Source organism: Primulina tabacum, chromosome 18, assembly GCF_025594145.1.
Source record: "Primulina tabacum isolate GXHZ01 chromosome 18, ASM2559414v2, whole genome shotgun sequence".
In the NCBI taxonomy this organism is placed as follows: domain Eukaryota; kingdom Viridiplantae; phylum Streptophyta; class Magnoliopsida; order Lamiales; family Gesneriaceae; genus Primulina; species Primulina tabacum.
The window spans coordinates 21,052,788-21,071,371 of NC_134567.1; the positions used below are offsets into that span (position 1 = coordinate 21,052,788).

Below are 18,584 nucleotides of genomic sequence, written 5' to 3' on the forward strand. Positions count from 1 at the left end.
GAATATTTAAAAAAAAATTTAACTCGCTATATACACATATATAAAACAAAAAAAAAACGGTGAGACGATTTCGCAAGTTAATTTTATGAGACAAATATTTGATCTGATATGAATCATAAAAAATATTATTTTTATGTCAAAAATATTATTTTTATTGTAAATATGAATTGGATCGATCAGTCACACAAACAACTCGTAAAATACCTTTTTTATAATTTTCTGATTATATCATTAAATTATATTTAAAAAAATTAAGTCATTTTTCTGATTAAATTTTTTTTGTTAACACTAAAATAAGAATTTAGTTGTGGTTTTAAATTGATTTTATACTAAATGCACATAATGATTAATGAGCATTTCTGGGGTCGATATAATTAGTCAATTTTTTGGTTCATAAGTGTAAATTTATATTTTATCATTTCCAAAAAATTAAACTGAATTCCAATTCAGCATATCATTAATAAACAATCAGCCTGTAATCTCTCTTTCGCGAAGAAATTGAGAGCTGGAATTTGGATCAATGGCGGCCTTCGGGAGAAAAAATGGGTTTACGGCGGCGACGCAGCTCTTGAAAACCCTAACCGGATCCTCCAATTCTCGGAGTCTCAGTGGAATCGTTGACAGGGAGGTTATCACCTCCACACCGCAAAATGGATGCAGGTATCCGATGAATTTTCGATTACAAAAAATCAAATTATTTCTAGTAGAATTCGCAGACGAGACTATCTACATCTATGTCGATATACTTTTATTATTATTTTTATCTGTATTCGAAGCCCCCAGTTTTTATTTTGGGGATCGAGTCTGTGAATTATTGGAGAAAGCAGTAAAGATGATGTTATCTGCTTCTCTTAATCGATTCATCTATTTGTATCACATGGCATAAAATATTTGGTTAACTTTGCTATCCTCTCATGATTCAATGGAGGAGCTAGGATTATGAAGTTGGGGAGAGGTCGAAAGCTTAAACTTCCATAAGTCTGGTGAAAATAAGTACACTATAATTTACTATCAGTACCTTTACAATTTACAAGTGATCAAATTTGTTGAGATTATTATTTGTTACTGCTGTTTTCTCTTGGCACCCTTACCGAATATCTCCATGATATTTTTTGGTCTTGGGATTCAGTAGTTGTGACAGTCAAATCAGCAAGAACAAGTATCACAGAAGATTGTGCTGACTCTTTTAATATATCGTCAAAAGGATTCTAGTGATACTAAAGTAATCATAATGTTTTTTCGTACTTGTTTTTTAATTGGTGATTTAATAAATTTTATTCTTTTTAATCTCTCATTGTAGTGCATTCTTTTTCATCCCTTCACTTTCTTTCGGGTGTCCAATGCCTGATATTTTTCTCAACATCAGGAATGGTGTTTGACTGTGCATTCTTAACTTCATAAAGCATGAAAAGATATTCTGTTAATATGAATTTGAGATCATTTTGAAAATGTTCATTAACTTGATAATTTTTTTTTTTACTTTGAAAGTTGTAATCTTCTCATTTTAAAGTAGTATATAATTGAGATTTGCGACCAAGGGCCAAAGCTTAAATGTTATAATATAGCTGATTTTGGTACTCAAATGGACCTAATTCTTCCTTCAATTACTCCCACCGATGGTTTTGATGGGTGACAAACATCAAGGATTATGTTAGATATTCATTCCTTGAGGTACCCTATTGGTCAGTGGTGAAACCTAAGAGAACGGTATTTGTTTCACTTCAAATTATTGAGATGAAAATTGTTTAGTGTCAAATTATAGCAACACAAAATGAAATTATCTTTAAAGTTTAAAATAATCTTCCAAGTCTCAAGAGCTACTTCGACTCGTGTACTGTTTATACTCGATGTAGGTACTTTTCCATCTGCCAAACCAACTATTATTTGTTTTACTTTGTGTGGCTAGGCTCAACAGTCGTATCTTTCTCATAGTGAGACACATGTATGTTCTTATCCTAATTACTGTTCCATTCCCACTAATATAGGACACAAGTAAGAAGTCCCGATGGAGTTGATCAACGAAGTTCCACCTATCAAAGTAGAAGACCGAATTGTTGCATGTGAAGGAGGTTAGTTTGAACAAGATCTTGGCCCCAAAGTTCCCATTGAGTTGAAACCATTTTTCCCCATGGCAGAACTTTGTAATTATCCACTTCTGCGACCAACTACAATAAACACCAGTACAGAGATTGTTCCCCTTTGGCGTCTGTTTTCACTTTGTTTATATCCTGTCATGTTTTTAGGACGGATCATACTGTTGGTCTCAAGATTCAATTCCTGAATCTTGAGGTACCCTATTGGTCGTGGCGTCTGTTTTCACTTTGTTTATATCATCGTCCCCTTTGGTTGCAGACGATAATCCAGCTCTTGGGCATCCAATTGAGTTCATCTGCCTTGATAAGGACGAGCCCCCGTGTGCAAATATTGTGGACTGCGCTATCAGCAAGACCATCACCACTAGATGATAGCTCATATCCTGTCATGTTTTTAGGACGGATCATACTGTTGGTCTCAAGATTCAATTCAGATAAGATATGGTATTACGGCGTGTTGTTTGCTGCCATGCTCATCAAGGTCAACAATAAGAATAATGTCAAATATTCGATCACATGTAACGATGTCGCTGCTTTTTTTTTCGATCACATGTAACGATGTCGCTGCCTTTTTTTGTCTAACCATACAATCATGTTACTTTGCAATGAATCATACTTTCTGGGACCAGTTCCTCAAATGGTATATGGGGGTTAAGTTAACCACGAGTATCTGTTGCTACAATTTATCAACTTATAATTTAGGGTTACAAAATACAGAGAGAGATAATATGAAATTATTTGGTCTAGCACAATCGATCAAAATTGTTCTCCCACTTCAAGAGGGAAAATAATTACGCATCCCCAGAAAGAAAAATCTGGGCCATAAATGTAAAATTAGAAGATCTTCCTACAAAAGCACATTTGAACTTCTCCCAAAAAAACAATCAATAAACTTATTATTCGCTCAAACATTTTCACTCACTTGCCGCAAGTTTCCTTCTCTGTTGATGCTCTGCAACTTTATAATCTACAACTTCGCGAAACAGGTTAGGATCCAATACACAGTCATCACTACCATACACTGCCGCTTGAACACTGGCCATAAGCTTAGCTATCTCTCTACCCGAAAATCCATGAGTCTTTGCAGCTGCTTCCTTTAAAATATCGTCATTCACGCCCTTTACCTCTATTTTCTGCTGCTGTTTCTGAAACAAATGTGAGAATAAGCCAGGTTTTCTTGCCCCAGCTTGCACAATATACTTGTCAAGATAGAGTTTAATCAGCTTGAACCGCTCATCTTCACCGGGTAAAGGAAATTCTAAGACTCATCAATACGGTCCGCTACAGCTGAATCAAGATCGCCAGGTCGGTTTGTAGCAAGGGCAAGAACTATATCCTTGGACTGGTCACCAGTTCGAAATAGGAGTGCATTGAGGGCACTTCTTTGAGCTTCACTCATATATGTTTTATTCCGCCTGAATTAACATATTACCGTTAGATGCCATTTTTATTTAAATAAGATCTCCATCAACAGTGTACGCACTAAACTGGCTACAAAGTTTTGAAAGCAAACAATAGAAACCAATGTGGATTTCATACTTTGCCATGTTTTCTTTAGTAAGCCATCAACCACCCTCCCCACCCATCTATGACGCTATATAATTTGGATGGATCGAAGGAAGTGTTTTTTCAGAGATGAAAATCCATATTTGATTTTAGAGAAACTCAATATCCGCCTGTACACTCCATTTTTTAAGAAAACAATTTCATTAACACTGCCAAAAAAAGCATACTCGGAGGCGTTCAAGTGCTATGCGCTCCATCAGGTAATAAAAACTTGAATTTATGACCATATCCTAATGAACCAAAAACAGTCATTTCCTCTTACTTGATTTCAACACCTAGGGACGCAGCAATGACTCACAAAAACATCAACATCAGCAATCCATGGTGCTAGAAATACGGAAGTGTAATCAAGGTAATTTTACTTACTCGCACAAAAATGCATCAGCTTCATCAATGAAAAGTAACAAACCCTTTTTGGACTTCTTGGACCAGTCAAACAATTGGTGGATCTTTGTAACAGCCTGAGAGCCCAGGGGAGCAACATCTCCTCCAGTCATCAACGCATAGTCAAGGCCCTAATAACATAATGTGTCATAAAATATATAGAGAGATCAGTATTAAATTCCTGTAAGCATAAAATAAAGCCACTCCAAGCATACGATTAATATTGATGTGATTATTTTCGATTTTCAGGGTCATTACTTTAAAAGCTGAAACTCAAGAAGTTACAAAGGGAACGCCAAGGTGTTGCCAAAAATATTAATGTCTAATCGTTGGGAAGGAGAAGCTTCTCATCAATTGACAGTGAAAACTGCGAAGCAATCAAGAAGGGGAAGGAGAACAGAGTTATCTAATTTAACATCCTATCCGTTGAACCTAAAGTAGCCACCCCTATATAACCAGCTCTTCGTCAAGCGTCCTAGCACCTTAACCATTCAGATCATTTCCACTGTGAGAAAAGGTATGATTACTGTTAGTAAGGACATCTTGCTGGCTACTTACTGAAGAAACGGATAAAAGAAAAAAATTTAACTCCAAATCAGAAATAATATTTCCATGATGAGCAAGAGCTAGATTCATACAGATTTAAGGGCGAGCTCCCTAGCAGCCATTGTTTTCCCCCTTTCCTTGGTGGCCCATAAAAAAGCATGTTTCTAAATGGAGCCTGATGAGCTTTTTGTATTTGCAGTTGCATTCAGCCAACTGCTCAATCCTTTTCTGAAGAGTAAGGGTGTGAAAATAACATCGCCAAACCCATTTCCGTTTTGGAGCCAGAACTTTCGGTGGCACCACGAGAGGGGTTCTCATGGAATTGAAAACAAGCCAGACCATGGGTATTGTCCCTCTGGAAGATTCTCTGATGAGAGATGGTTGTCCTAAGTATTCGGTCCAAATAACTCCATATCACCCTAGCACCTTCTCTGAAATTGGAAAGGTAAATTTGCTTCAAGTGCGAAAGAAGTACACAAACATAACTAGGTATGACGAGAGATAAATCAGAGACTTGGGGATCAAATAACAGCACACACATAACCACACAATGATATAAAGGCAATGTCATATTAATGAAGGCGATAGCCAATAGTTCAGATATGACTATAAAAAATCAAGTGTCAAACGCTAAAGGGAACCCATCAAATAAACAACTGAGACATTATCATGTGTGCCCAATAAACAAATTTGTTGCCCCCTAAAGCAATTGAAGCGTGAGAGGAAAACAAATTATAGATATGAAAGGAGACGAAAAAACAGATAGCACAATGAATTGCAATGGATGAATACCGATGCATCCGATACCCATGGGAAAACATTCTCCCATCACTCCGTTGGATATTTAACACTTCAGCCTTTTAAATCACCTTTCAATGTTGCCTTACACAAGAATGTTTCCATCACCACAACTGAAAGAAAAAAGTTTTTTTTGAAGTTTTTACCACAAAAATTCTACCAAAAAACTTCTGCAGTATCGACAAAACAAGAATAAGTAAAATCCTCTCCATGTTTATCATTTGTTTCTACTTCCCATTTACTTTTAAATCTGAAAGTAAAGAACAATTAGCCACATGTCGAATTTTGCATATGACATGAAAGCCATTATGGTTCAACACCCTCCCGGGAATGCACAGAAATAGCACATCCTCTATTTTTAAGAGAGAGGTCCGAGGTCATTTCCCTAATTGTAAATCTAAAAAAATTCAAGTCTCAAGTTTGACTTATGGCCTTTTGGTCTGACCCATTCCAATTATTCAAAATCATGTTTATGCCTCAGTTTATATTCTATTTCACTTGCCCGCCCCAGCCACTGTAAACACTGAACTCTACGGTCATTGAGATCTGACAATGGTTGACAGCACACTAATATATTAAATTGTTATGAAAATGCCTGATTCTACGGTATCAGATTGAGTATAATATCCATCACGCATGATTTAGAAAATGGAATATTAACATGTAAAAAATTAATAAACTTGCCAAAAATGAAACTGTACCTAGTAGTGTATACACCTGCAGCAAGAGCTGTTATGCCTCCTACAGCAACAACCAGCTTATTTTGGTCGGTTAGAATTGCTCTCAAACCACCTGCATTAGATGGATAAGTCAGAAGGCGACTAGGTGGAGCCAAGAATTTAAATGAAGGTGCGAGAGCCATGGTTGAGAGATTAAGCCACCCTCTATTTAAATATTCAGTTAAGAGCTAAACAAAACAATCGAACATTGCCTATATCCATTTGATGGGCAAGCAACGGTATATTAAAATAAGCTATCAACTAAACCCCAAGTCTATAATTTGAAAGAAAGATATGGGTTATTGGATAAATTCAGAAGGATAAATTTGAATACTTTCAACACAGACAATTTATAAAATTACATATAATGCATATCTGCAAGAAAACACACACCAGCAGAGTATCAGGATGTCATATTGGAAATCACAGTCAGCTTTTACATACACCAATGCAACAAAATATGTTGAATTTCAACATTAAACTATCATTAGAAAAAGAAAACCTCCAATGTGATCAAAAGTCGTATTAATAGCAGCGACACCATTTCTCTCGCTCTGCATTTGCACGATCAACTAAAATTCTTCTATTAACATCTTCTGCAAGCTTTGCTTCATGGGCTCTTCCCTCCGCCTCTGCCAAAGCCCTCACCTTGATAGTCTCACGCTCTATTTCAGCTTTCTCTCTTTCAGTCTGACGGCGTTGTGCTTGAATTTGCTCCTCAGTAGCTCGTCTAGCCGCTTCTTGCCTCATAGCTGATTCCTCTTGCATTTTAACAAGCTCTTGATTTCTTGCTCTTTGATGTTCATTTTCTGCCTGCCAACTAGGTACTTTATTCACTGGAAATATCATTGCTACATTTAATATGCACCAAAGGATTACATACCTGCATCCTTTTTCTTGCCAATTCATCCTCATAACGAGCCATCTGGGATTTAATTTGTGCTTGTTGCTGAGCCAGCTTTTTCTGTTCTTCATATACCACCTTTGTCTCTCCTAAGTAACAAGAAACTTGTTGATTTTCAAGCATAGATTTACATTATTTTTTCGAATCTAATAAAAATGTCACTTTCCATACAATCATCAATCTTTATCCTAATAGCACATGTTATTGATACAACATACCACGCCCTGTCCCAACTCAACAACTGTTTTAAGCATTAAAATGATTTTCTGAACAAAAATGAGAAACTAACACCACAAACCAAATGCTTCAAGATACCAGAGGAAGCACGCTACAACTACAGTCAACAGGAACTTCAAAACATAACTGTTTAAGGTTTCAATACCAAGAAAAGTCTCATTTCAATTCTCATAATGCATACGATTGAATTCAGTTGTTTGGTCCATAAATTATGGGACTGCAACTTAGAATCTAAGACGTCTAAATAAATGAGTGAGATACCACATTCTTGGATTAAAGGTGAGAATAAAATAGCCAGGAAAAAATTTATTCCAATCAATCCACAGATGTAACACGATGATTCTCACCAAAAACATACAACTTATAACAATGTTGACAGAAATAGCTGTATTTAGACTGCAAGATACTGTACTCTTTAAGAAGAAACTCCATCTTACAGTTTCAGCTTGAGCTTGCAATGCCTTAAATTCTGTCGCTTTTACATTCAATTCCTGCTGCCTTGTTTCTTCTTTTTCATCACTTCAAAAGCCTGCACCAATAATATTTTAGCTACAGAAAATTCCAACCAGTCTCGTGCAGATACTTGGATACATACGACAACACAATATATTACTTGAAATAATGTCATAAAATTCATTCATATATGATTATCCAACACCACCAAGACGTAAACTTTCTTGGTCTAACCATCCATATTGTCCAAAACGTACCTACACAGATCAAAATAGGCAGAATGGAAAAAAGCCCAACAAAAAACATCTCAAGCTTAAATCTCTCCGCAAACTTTCTCCCGCATGAAAATGAAGGTCATTGAAAAACAACAAAAACGTAAGTTTCAACACAGCTACTACAGATCGAGTAAAAACAGATCGAAAAGACAAAAAAAAATCAGCATGTGTCCCGAAATGGGTCATTACAATACCATAATCAATAACAGTCCCCCAAAATCCAAACCTTCTTAGCATGGGGAGAGCTATTAAACTCTCTCAAAGCCTTAGCACCCCTCTCCAATGCCTCAGGGTCGAACCCCGCTGAGGTCGTCCTCGGATTATCATTCCGAACCCGCGGAGCATCGGCCGGCAGGAGCAGGCGACTGAGTTGGCGAATTAACTGGTTCAGGAGCCTTGGGAGCAGCTGAAGAAGAGCTATCAAATGGTGAAAATTTGAAGGGTCCATCGGCATAAGAATGTTGTGCACCAAAAGCTGCATAAGCTAAGGCCGCTAAAGCCCCGGAGGCACCACTCTTAGCCATATTAGCAATGTAAATCAAGTAAACCCCAATTGACAGATAGTGATACAGATTATAGGGTTTAACAATTCAAAAACACGAGAATTGGAAGGCCAACAATGTTGGCTTGAGGGAGAAGAAAGAGGAAGAAGAATCGGAGGAGGGTTTATGTAGGGTTTGTTGAGGTTTTCACTTTTTTTTATTATTATTATTATTATATTATTATTATTTATTATGTGGCCAAAATGGATGTTCTGGGTTTTGTACGTTTTATTTTTGGGCCCAAATAAGATTCTTGTTTTCCCCCAATTAGTTACGTTTCATTTATCCAATCGCTAATGTCTGCAACTCCTATTCAATTTGTGCCCTATCTTCCAAGTTCATTGTTTTGTAACAGACAATCCAAGGATATATTTTCTCACGAGCAGCGGTCTCAACTCTCGAATTTGTTACCGATACCTCATGAATGGGCCCATCAAAACAGGTTCAAATCGGATTTTGGATCCCCGGCCCATCCCTAACCAAAGTTGAAGGCCTATGGATGGATCTCATGTATTCTCCTATAAATATCATGTTTGAGAGTCTAATTAAATATTCAATATATGATTTCTAACAGCGTCCTTAGCTGATCTCTCATTTTATTCTCAATACCCGACTTGAGTGTCGGAGGAGTTTCGCCGGGACACCTTCCCTGTCTCATTCTAATGGTCTCCTTTATGATTTCAGGCATATATTAAATTCGAGGTTTGTATTCGGGCTACTATCACCTACTGGAACCGAACCATGTATTTCTAGTGAGTATCACTTGGTGCCATCTGTGGGAAACTTGAGCTGAGACGTAGAGATGGTAGGCCGGAGAGGGAGCAGAAGAACTAACTCAATATCGTCACGTCCTCAGACGAGACCCGAACAACCTCGTCCTGAGACGAGACTTGAGCAACCTCATCCCAATGAGAGTGTGTGGAACTTGACCCTGGAACAGTTAGGTCAATTCATTAACAGGACAGAAGACAAATCCATGAACAAGAACCAAGCATCTATATTTGCCGAAGAACAAGCTCTTCACCAGGAATAAGAGGAGAATGCTGAGGGACACCATAGCGGGGTTGAAGAGATGCAGCCCCTCCCTAGTGAAGAATTGAGATGGAAGAGATGTGGAAGGAGATAATAATGTTTAGGCAACAGTTGGGAAACAGAGCACCAGCGCCCATGAGAGAGAGTCTTTTTTCCCTCGCCATTTTAGAAGAAGGGCTTCCCCCAAGTTTTCGATAATCAAGCATGGGAGAGTACGACTGCAGTACTGACCCAGAAGAACACTTGGGGAGATTTGAAATGCGGCTCTGTTGCATCGGTATTTGGATGGCGTTAGGTGCAGGGTGTTTCTGGGCACGTTGATGAGATCAGCCCGACAGTGGTTTAATAAGTTGTAACCCAACTCCATACATTATTTTGAGGGTTTTTCTAGAGCTTTCTTGCATCGATTTGTTAGCAGCAATAGGTACCATAAGAGTTACTCAAGCCTGTTCGTTATGAAGAAACAAGAGACGAAGACTTTGCGAGGGTGAGTGAAGTACTCGTTTCTCCTACCTAAAACCTAGTAAAGGACCTTGAAGACGAGAGAGAGATGGGTGAAGGCAAGGCGAGGACGAGGGGCTGGCAGAGGCTAGGCGAGGGAGAGGGAGAGGCTACGAGGGAGAAGGCGAAGCACTGAGAGAGGGGCGAGGAGGTGAGGTTGTGTGTTGGAGCGAGGGGCAAGGCTAAGGCGAGGGTGCTAGGTCAAGGGGGAGGTTGTGAGCGGAGGCGAGGCGAGGCGAGGCAAGGCAGGCTACGCGTGGTCTCGGACGAGAGTGGACTGAAGGCGAGGGCGAGGTGCGGATTGGAGGGAGGAGAAGCAGAAGGGCGAGGCGAGAGGTGAGGTTGTGGGCGAGGTTGGAGAGCGGGAGTGCAAGACAAGAGAGCGGGAGGGCGAGATGGGCGAGAGACGAGGCGCGCAGTGGGCGAGGGAGGAGTTGCGAGATTGGATGTGGTGTCGAACAAGTAGGGGCAGGCATGGCCGAGGCAAGGGGTGAGGCTACGAGGGCGTGGGTGCGAGGCTGCGAGGGAGGGGCTGTTGGCGAGGTGGGCGAAGGGCGAGGGCAAGGGCAAGGGCGAGAGGCTGGCCGCGAGGAGGAGGTGAGGCTGTGGAGTAGGCGAGGCGATGCGAGGAGGAAGCAGTCTATGGGAGGGGGAAGAATGCACGGTCACATTTAGTAAGCCAAGGGCAGCGCAATTAATTGAACTTTGAATTTGCGGTTCAGTTCGATTTGGGAGGGATACTGGTGATACTCCATGACTGGGCCATCAAGATAGGTCCAAACCGGATTTTGGACCCCCGGCTCATCCCTAGCCAAGATAGAAGTCTCATGATGGATCTCATGTATTCACCTATAAATACCAAGTTTAAAAGTCTAGTTAGGCATTCATTATTGATTCATAGCAAAGGAGGGGCTACGCCGGGAGGGACTACGCCGGAACACCTTTTCGGCCCCCTTCTATCGGTCTCCTTTGTGATTTGAGCTACTATCAACTATCGAAATCGAGCCCTATATTTATAATGAGTATCAGTTACCGTATTATTTGAAAATTTTTGGATCACATTTGCATTGTTTGGTAAAATAATGAGACTCAAAATATTCGTATCATCTCACATTTTTCTCTCAAATTTTACGATAATTAGAATTGAAAAATTAAATTATCCTTTGTATTTTAATTTATTCATAATTGTAATCATAGATGATGATTTCGAAAATATCTAAACACTGATATCCCAATAGCAAATAGTCGACATAGACAAAGACGTCCACGTTACCACTCCCCCCAACTCGAATCTAGATGATCAATCTCATATCACGTAGACATGGAAGAAGAGTAGCCAGGAATGTAGAAACTGAACTACTAAACATTTGGACCAAGTGGCAAAGTCCTCTTTTTCCATCCAATTTCTTATTAATGTGCAAGAAACGAATCAAATCCTTTTTTTTTTATTATTTTTCCTATTCTAGGGTAGGGTAGGGGAGGGGAGGTCTCGATCGTGGGACCTATTACAAAGGGGAATGGTGAACTTACCAAAGGAGCATACAGCCCAAGCTCGAATCATGGGAACTATATAAAGTAAAGAAGCTCTAAAATTACTCTCTCTCGACCAAAAAATAATTTACAGAGAAAATAAATAATTAATTGTTGATCGAGGCATGTTGTATATGATCATTTCAGTTTCATACAATTAGTCCTCAACAAATTTACTAGATATTAATCGTAATTAACTCCTTTTTATTCGTAAAATAATCTTGGTAAACAAACACAAACAATTCATGATGCATTGTGCAGCTTGGCCCTGAGCTCTTTTCTCAAAATTTTGCCCGCAGGAGACTTGGGAATCGCATTTACAAAGTGCACTTTATGCAACCTCTTGTAGAAAACCACCTGTTTCGCGACGAATTCTTTCACTTCTTCTTCCGTCACTTGGCACTCACTTGCCGCAACAACAAATGCCACTGGAACTTCACCAGCTGCTTCATCGTTTTGCCTGTGAATCCAAATCATTTTATGTATAAACCAACTCTGTAGTAAGTCACTATCATGACTATATATATATATATATATATATTATGTTAATGTACTTACGGTACGACGGCAGCATCGGTGATGTTGGGGTGGCTAAGGAGAAGAGACTCGAGCTCAGCGGGTGGCACTTGGAAGCCTTTGAATTTAATGAGTTCTTTGAGTCTGTCTATGATGAAAACATCGTCGTCTTCGTCTACGTAGCCTATGTCCCCGGTATGAAGCCAACCATCTACGTCAATGGTTCTGGCTGTTGCCTCAGCATCATTCAAGTACCCTACAATTTAAATAACAAACAAGTGATATGCATACATGCATAAACTAGCTTGATTGGCATGGTTTAACCCCACGGATATAACACTCGATCCTACAATTTATAAACAAGCAGATGGTATACCTTTCATGATCTGCGATCCGCGGATGCATATTTCACCGGGTTGATTGCGGGGGAGGGAATGGCCGGTTTCGGGGCTGACCACCTTAAGCTCGGCATTCCGAACTACGTTGCCACACGAGCCAGATTTAGTTGGAAATGGTTGCTTTGCAAACAATGGGGATAAACATAGCACCGGACCAGCCTCGGTCATACCGTACCCCTATAACTCAAATTATGAACAATTTATTTAAATTCAATATTATTATATAATAAAGACACCTTAAAATCTTCTCTCGAAATATGTATAATATTGAATAAAATAGTATATATTTTGTATTTTATCGGTGACACCGTATATAATATGTTTATTGACGGTCAACAAAGAAGCTTGAAATTTAGGTGACGGACCAAACATTGAAAATATATTTTTGATATAGATCGGACCAACCGTTTTATAAAAACATATGTAAACAATTAATTAGACTTTTAATTAAGTTTGACAAATAACAAAAAAGTTGGTTGCAACTTCCACCAATAATCATGACCAATTAAATGAATCCAACACGAGCATATCCTTCCCATAAATTCAAATTTTTATTTTACTCGTTTATTCAACAACAGCAAGTTTGAAATACATCCTTAAGTATACATTTTTGGATGAATTTAATTTTTGGGGTATTTCGAATTCCCCCTTCATTATTTTAAAATTTTGTTAAAAAAATTAAAGTGGATTCCAAATTTATCCTCGAAAAATACTACTCGGACACGGCTCGAATTACTATTGTTATTCTTATCATTATCTTCATCAACAATTAGTGATAATGAATTATTTAAATGGTCCACGCTTCGTATCGATATAAAAAATGATTTTAAAAAAAAAGTACTAATTTATTTATTTCATACAGAAAAAGATATTTGGGAAAAAAAGATCAGGCCATGAAAAGGATTTATGTAATGCTATAATAAAAGATGTAATCAAACCAACTAAAAATGTAGTACTTCTCCATTTTTAAAACAAAAATGGGAAATTTGGGTGGACCATTTTCCCTGTTCTTAGATAAGATTAACTTTTGTGAAAAACATGACATTTCTAAACTTTAGTGACAAGTCGTGCAAAGCAACATGAAGACATCCGAGATCAATTTATATGTGAATTTTTTAAATCGATCAATCCAAACATTAACATAATTTAAATAAATGGTTTTTCAAATCTATCTATCCAAATACTAACATAATTTAAATGACTCTAAAAGTTTACTAAAAACCAGAGTTTCAATCGAAAAATCATATTAAAAATAATCTAGATGAATTTTATATTTGATAAAGAATATAAATTAATTATATATCCCCACTCGAATAACATGAAATTTAGTTGCGGTGGTTGTTGAGTTAGTAGCGTGACGTACCTGTCCGAAAACCGCCTGCGGCAAACGTCGGAGAAGCGCTTCCTCCAGATCCTTCCCAAGCGGCGCAGCCCCGGACTGCACCAGCCGAATCGAGGTCAGGTCGAAATTATCCACCACCGGATTCTTAGCTAGGGCAAGCACAAGCGGCGGCACCACCGCCGCGACCGACACTCGGTGCCTCTGTATGAGCTGCAGAAGCAAACCCATCTCGAATTTCTGCACCATCAGGATCCCGGCGCCCACCCTCAACGAACACAGCAGCGCCGCATTCAATGCGAATATGTGAAACAATGGCAGAACGCAGAGGACCACGTCGTCTTCTTTGACATGCCAATTGGGGTTCTCGCCGTCCACTTGCTGAGCTATGCTGGTGATCAAACTCTTGTGGGTTAGAATCACGCCCTTGGGTAGCCCGGTGGTGCCGGAGGAGAACGGCAGCGCGACGGCGTCGTCCGGGTCTATTTCCACATCCGGAACATCGTTTTCGTCTGCTTCACATAATACAGAGAAAGGCAAGCAACCCTCTGGAGGATCGTCGATGGTGACTACAGCGAAATCCCGGCCGAGCTTCGGGGAATCATTACCACTATCGACTGGATCGCGGAGCTTGTCCACGTACAGCGACTGCGTGACGATCAACTTCGAATTCGATGCGTTGAATTGCTTGAAAATCTCAGCCCTGGTGAGAAAAGGATTAGCTGTAGTAGTAACCCCGCCGATCATCGAAGCACCCATGAAACAGAACGCGAACTCGGCGCAGCTTCTGGAGCAGCAGCATTCTGACATCGCCTTTCTGACCCCAATTTTGGACAGACCGGCGGCGGGTTCTCCGGCAGATGAGATGAACCTCGGTGTAGGTGTAGCTTTCTTCCGGTGTTTCCGACTAAGAGACAGGTCCTGTCGGATTTCTGCGAGAGATTTTGGAAACAGAAACTGTGAAGAGGGAATGTGATTGGGAATCGGGATCGGTGGCAGTTTGGATACGGAAAATATGGTCTTGTTGATCCGATTGCCGATTGTTTCTGGGATGAAACAAGATCAGAAGGGATCTCTGGATTCGGGTTTGAAAGCAAGCCAGTGACGGCATGCGCTGTGGTTATTCAGCTTTTCTGGCACTTTTTTCCGAATTGATACGATGCGTAAAAGTGTTACTGTAAGGAAAAAGAAAAGAAAAGAGGGTTGGTCTGAATTAGTTGCAGAGTTTAGAGTAATAATTTGTTGAATAAATACCGATGGGATCAATGGAGACGCTGAGTTAGGTGGGAGGAGTGGAGGAGGAAAGACTACCAGGGGAGTAGGTTTGACCTGTGGAAGCGATCATAATGAAAATATTATGAGAGAAGATTACCATTGTATCCCTCACCAAACTTTCTTTTGGTCACATCCATCTCATATGCATTATATTGTAAAAAATTTGTGTATGACAATGTCACGGATCGTATTTGTGATACATATATTTTATTTGGATCATCCATAAAAAATATTATTTTTTATACTAAGAGTATTACTTTTTATTGTAAATATAGGTATGATTGACATGTTTCACAAATAAAGATTTGTAAGATCGTATCAGAATACACATATTTCTCAATCAATCAACTCTTCCAAGGAAAATCTTTAGGATTAGTTACCCTATTGGCTATTTTAACATATACTGCATAGTTCGACTTCCATGGCTTTCTTATTTCAGAAAGCGAAAACCAATCAGACAACCCGGAATCAGCGAAACTAAAATAAAAGTCGATGAAAAAAAAAACATTTAAATTGAATCATGTAAAACAAAATTTACAATTCGATCTGATTTTTCCATTTTTAGCCATTTAATAAAAACACATAGATAAACACATGTAAAGATTCGTGACACTTGTCTCACAAGAGACCTACTCCTATTATAATGTTTTTTGAAAATGATTCAATACATAAATATACTTGAAATTTTATTGATCGTATTCTTAAAATTGATCGGTACTAAAAGATGAGTCTCGTATAGTTTTTCAAATGAATTTATATATTGAAACAGCGTGAAAATCATATAAATATATCATTAAATTATTGTACCAATGACATAATATGACAAGTTCAACTTGTTTGGTAGGTATATTACCGGCATGGAACCAACTAGGTTAGTTCACTCATGGATATCGAGATTCACAAGAAATTTGATTGAGGAGACACAGAGTATAGGAACCAAGGAATAATATTGCATGATTGTCTTAAAAAAGTGACATTTAAGAAGAAATTTTTTTGTTCTTCTTAGACGGTTAGTTATGATTATGAGTACAACATGGTGGAGTTTCTCTCTCTATCGAATATATCCAAGGATTCTCAACTTATTTTGAGGTTAGGTTCACCATCAGGCAAACCGACCCCCTCCAGCCTGTTTGACGAGTGGAGTTTTTGATTTCAGAAGTAATTTATTAGTATTGTTATTTTAAAACATACTCACTTAATCTACTTTCCAAGTTTTAATGAAGAAAGTTCTTTTGCAATTTACTTTATCTCTTTCGTTGAAATATTATTTTCTCATAATATACTTGGTGAAGGAATATCTTCATATTTTTCCACATTTTTTATTCAATTAAACTTGTATCTATCTAATAATGTACAAAATACTTAAAATTTTATTTTGATAGCGTCTAAAGATGTCAATTTTTCCCGAGAGAAAAATCTAAACAAAGATGGCGATCCTCGATTTTTCAAGTTAGAGAGGGGTATAGAGATGAAGATGAAATTCGCGAGATAGAAGACGATAATGACAAACCTACCCCTCCATCATGCTGTCATCGCTAATAACACCTTTATTTCTACTATATATTTTTATTTCCTAAAATATCATTCATTTCCAATAGTAATATCATATCGTAGTTTGATATTTTGAATAATTAATTGTTTATATACATAATTAACTCCACACTTACAAACTACGGGGTTATTTTAAGAATCCGTGACACACTGTCAGCAGATTATTATACTTTTAATATGCAAAAAGTATAACCAATCCGCAGAATTTTTTTACGTATTCAACATTTTAAAAAAGGAAAAAAAGAAAAAGGTGAGTCACTGATTCTTAGAATCCGTGCCAGTTGGTCACGGATTCTTATAATCCGTGACTTCCATCTATTTAAACTTTCCCCGAGCCTTTCGAACACAAACACCGAGCTTTTTTTTTCGAAACATTTCAATATTTCTTCTTATCATTACGAGAATTCATCTTCCGCATTTCTTCTTATTCAAGCACAACGATTCATGGCTTTATTTGTTCAGAATTCGAGAGAATTGCGCCGAGTATCAGTAATTCAGAATTTGATTTTGGAGAATTGTGCTAGTATCAGAATTTGGTAGAATTGTGCCGAGTCTCAATCGAATCCTTATTTTTTCTTTCAATATTGTTTTTTTTTAAAATATATTTGATAATGTTTGTAATTTAGTGCAGATATTAAACATCGTTCGTTGCTTCAATTACAAATTCCGTACAAACTACATTTGATAAGGTGATTTCAATACTTTTTATACTTTAATTGTATTAATTAGATTGTGTTAAGTGTAATTATAATTCTGTTCGGTTGCATTATACTATTAAGTATAATTTTGTTATATTTTTTATTTTGAATATTAATCATAGTATAAAATTACTAATAGGATACTAAAAAAATTTCAAAGTTTGTATTTTAAATGTAATTATATTTATTTAAATAATGAGAATAGGTTAATTTTAAGGGTTTTTTTCACTGTTTTAGTGTATTTTAGGCTTGGCGACGCTTTGATATTTGGAAAAAAAAGTTATTAATGAAAAATTTGTTTCATGTGAATCTGCAACCTACTGGCTTGGCCTTGTACACAATGCAAAGTCACGCCTACCATTTACCCCTTTTTTTTTTTTAAAAAAAAATAATAATACAAAGGTCTCGCTATAATTATTTCAAAGTTGCACGCCTAGATAATACATGTATTAAATAATAATAATAATAATAATAATAATAATAATAATATTTATTTTATGATATATTTTGAATTGTTAAAACCTGTGTATTGATACTCTAGTTGGTATTGATACTCTTAATTGTAATATAAGAAAATATATGTAAAATTATAATACACATGTTGTAAAATTTTAATTTTTTAATATAAGTCATAAAAAAAATTATTATAAAAACATACATTGGTATTATTAAATGTAATTTTTAATTAAATTGATTTTGGACAATATAATTTTAATAATAATAATAATAATTTTGTAAGTGATTCTTTAAAATTAATCCAATATAAAATATATTTTTAATATATGTGTAAGAAACCTCGTAATGGAATTTTTTTTATGATTCTATACATTGTCTTTGTTTTCGGTGCAGACATAGATACTGTGAAGGCCTTACTCTACGTAGGTGGCTATATGTCATTATGAAGATGGTTATGGTTGGATATAGTATTCCCGCGACCAGACCCATTATAAATCCCTCGGTCTACTACATTTTCCCAACTGGTGAATTATGGCATCGCAAACTGGAGATCGACCCATCAAAATTCTGAATCAATTTGTAAACAAATATGTTATAGCTTGTTGTCTCGTTACTTGAAGATCATGTCTATATCACATATGATGATAGTCTACAATTTATGTTTGAGTTGCCGACACTGGATTGCATGTACTTGTATGTTGATTCATCGCCCAGGTGTTACAGAACGTAAGTGATTACGATTTTGATGCAGTTCAATGCCGGTAATAAGCA

General features: G+C 37.4%; 1 protein-coding gene and 2 pseudogenes across 1 annotated transcript; 1 reads left to right on the forward strand and 2 right to left on the reverse strand.

Annotated features, from left to right (window-relative positions):
• The first annotated feature begins 434 nt into the window (after window positions 1–434).
• LOC142533339 (NADH dehydrogenase [ubiquinone] iron-sulfur protein 6, mitochondrial-like) lies at window positions 435–2,721 on the forward strand (annotated as a pseudogene).
• A 195-nt stretch (window positions 2,722–2,916) lies between these two features.
• On the reverse strand, window positions 2,917–8,624 carry LOC142532754 (uncharacterized; annotated as a pseudogene).
• A 3,057-nt stretch (window positions 8,625–11,681) lies between these two features.
• LOC142532753 (4-coumarate--CoA ligase 2-like) lies at window positions 11,682–14,611 on the reverse strand. The gene is made up of 4 exons (XM_075639181.1): window positions 13,858–14,611; window positions 12,473–12,671; window positions 12,139–12,352; window positions 11,682–12,040 (listed from the first exon to the last, which is right to left on the reverse strand). The coding sequence occupies exons 1-4, from the start codon at window positions 14,590–14,592 to the stop codon at window positions 11,824–11,826; spliced, it is 1,365 nt and encodes a 454-aa protein (XP_075495296.1). The 5' UTR covers window positions 14,593–14,611; the 3' UTR covers window positions 11,682–11,823.
• Window positions 14,612–18,584: the final 3,973 nt, after the last annotated feature.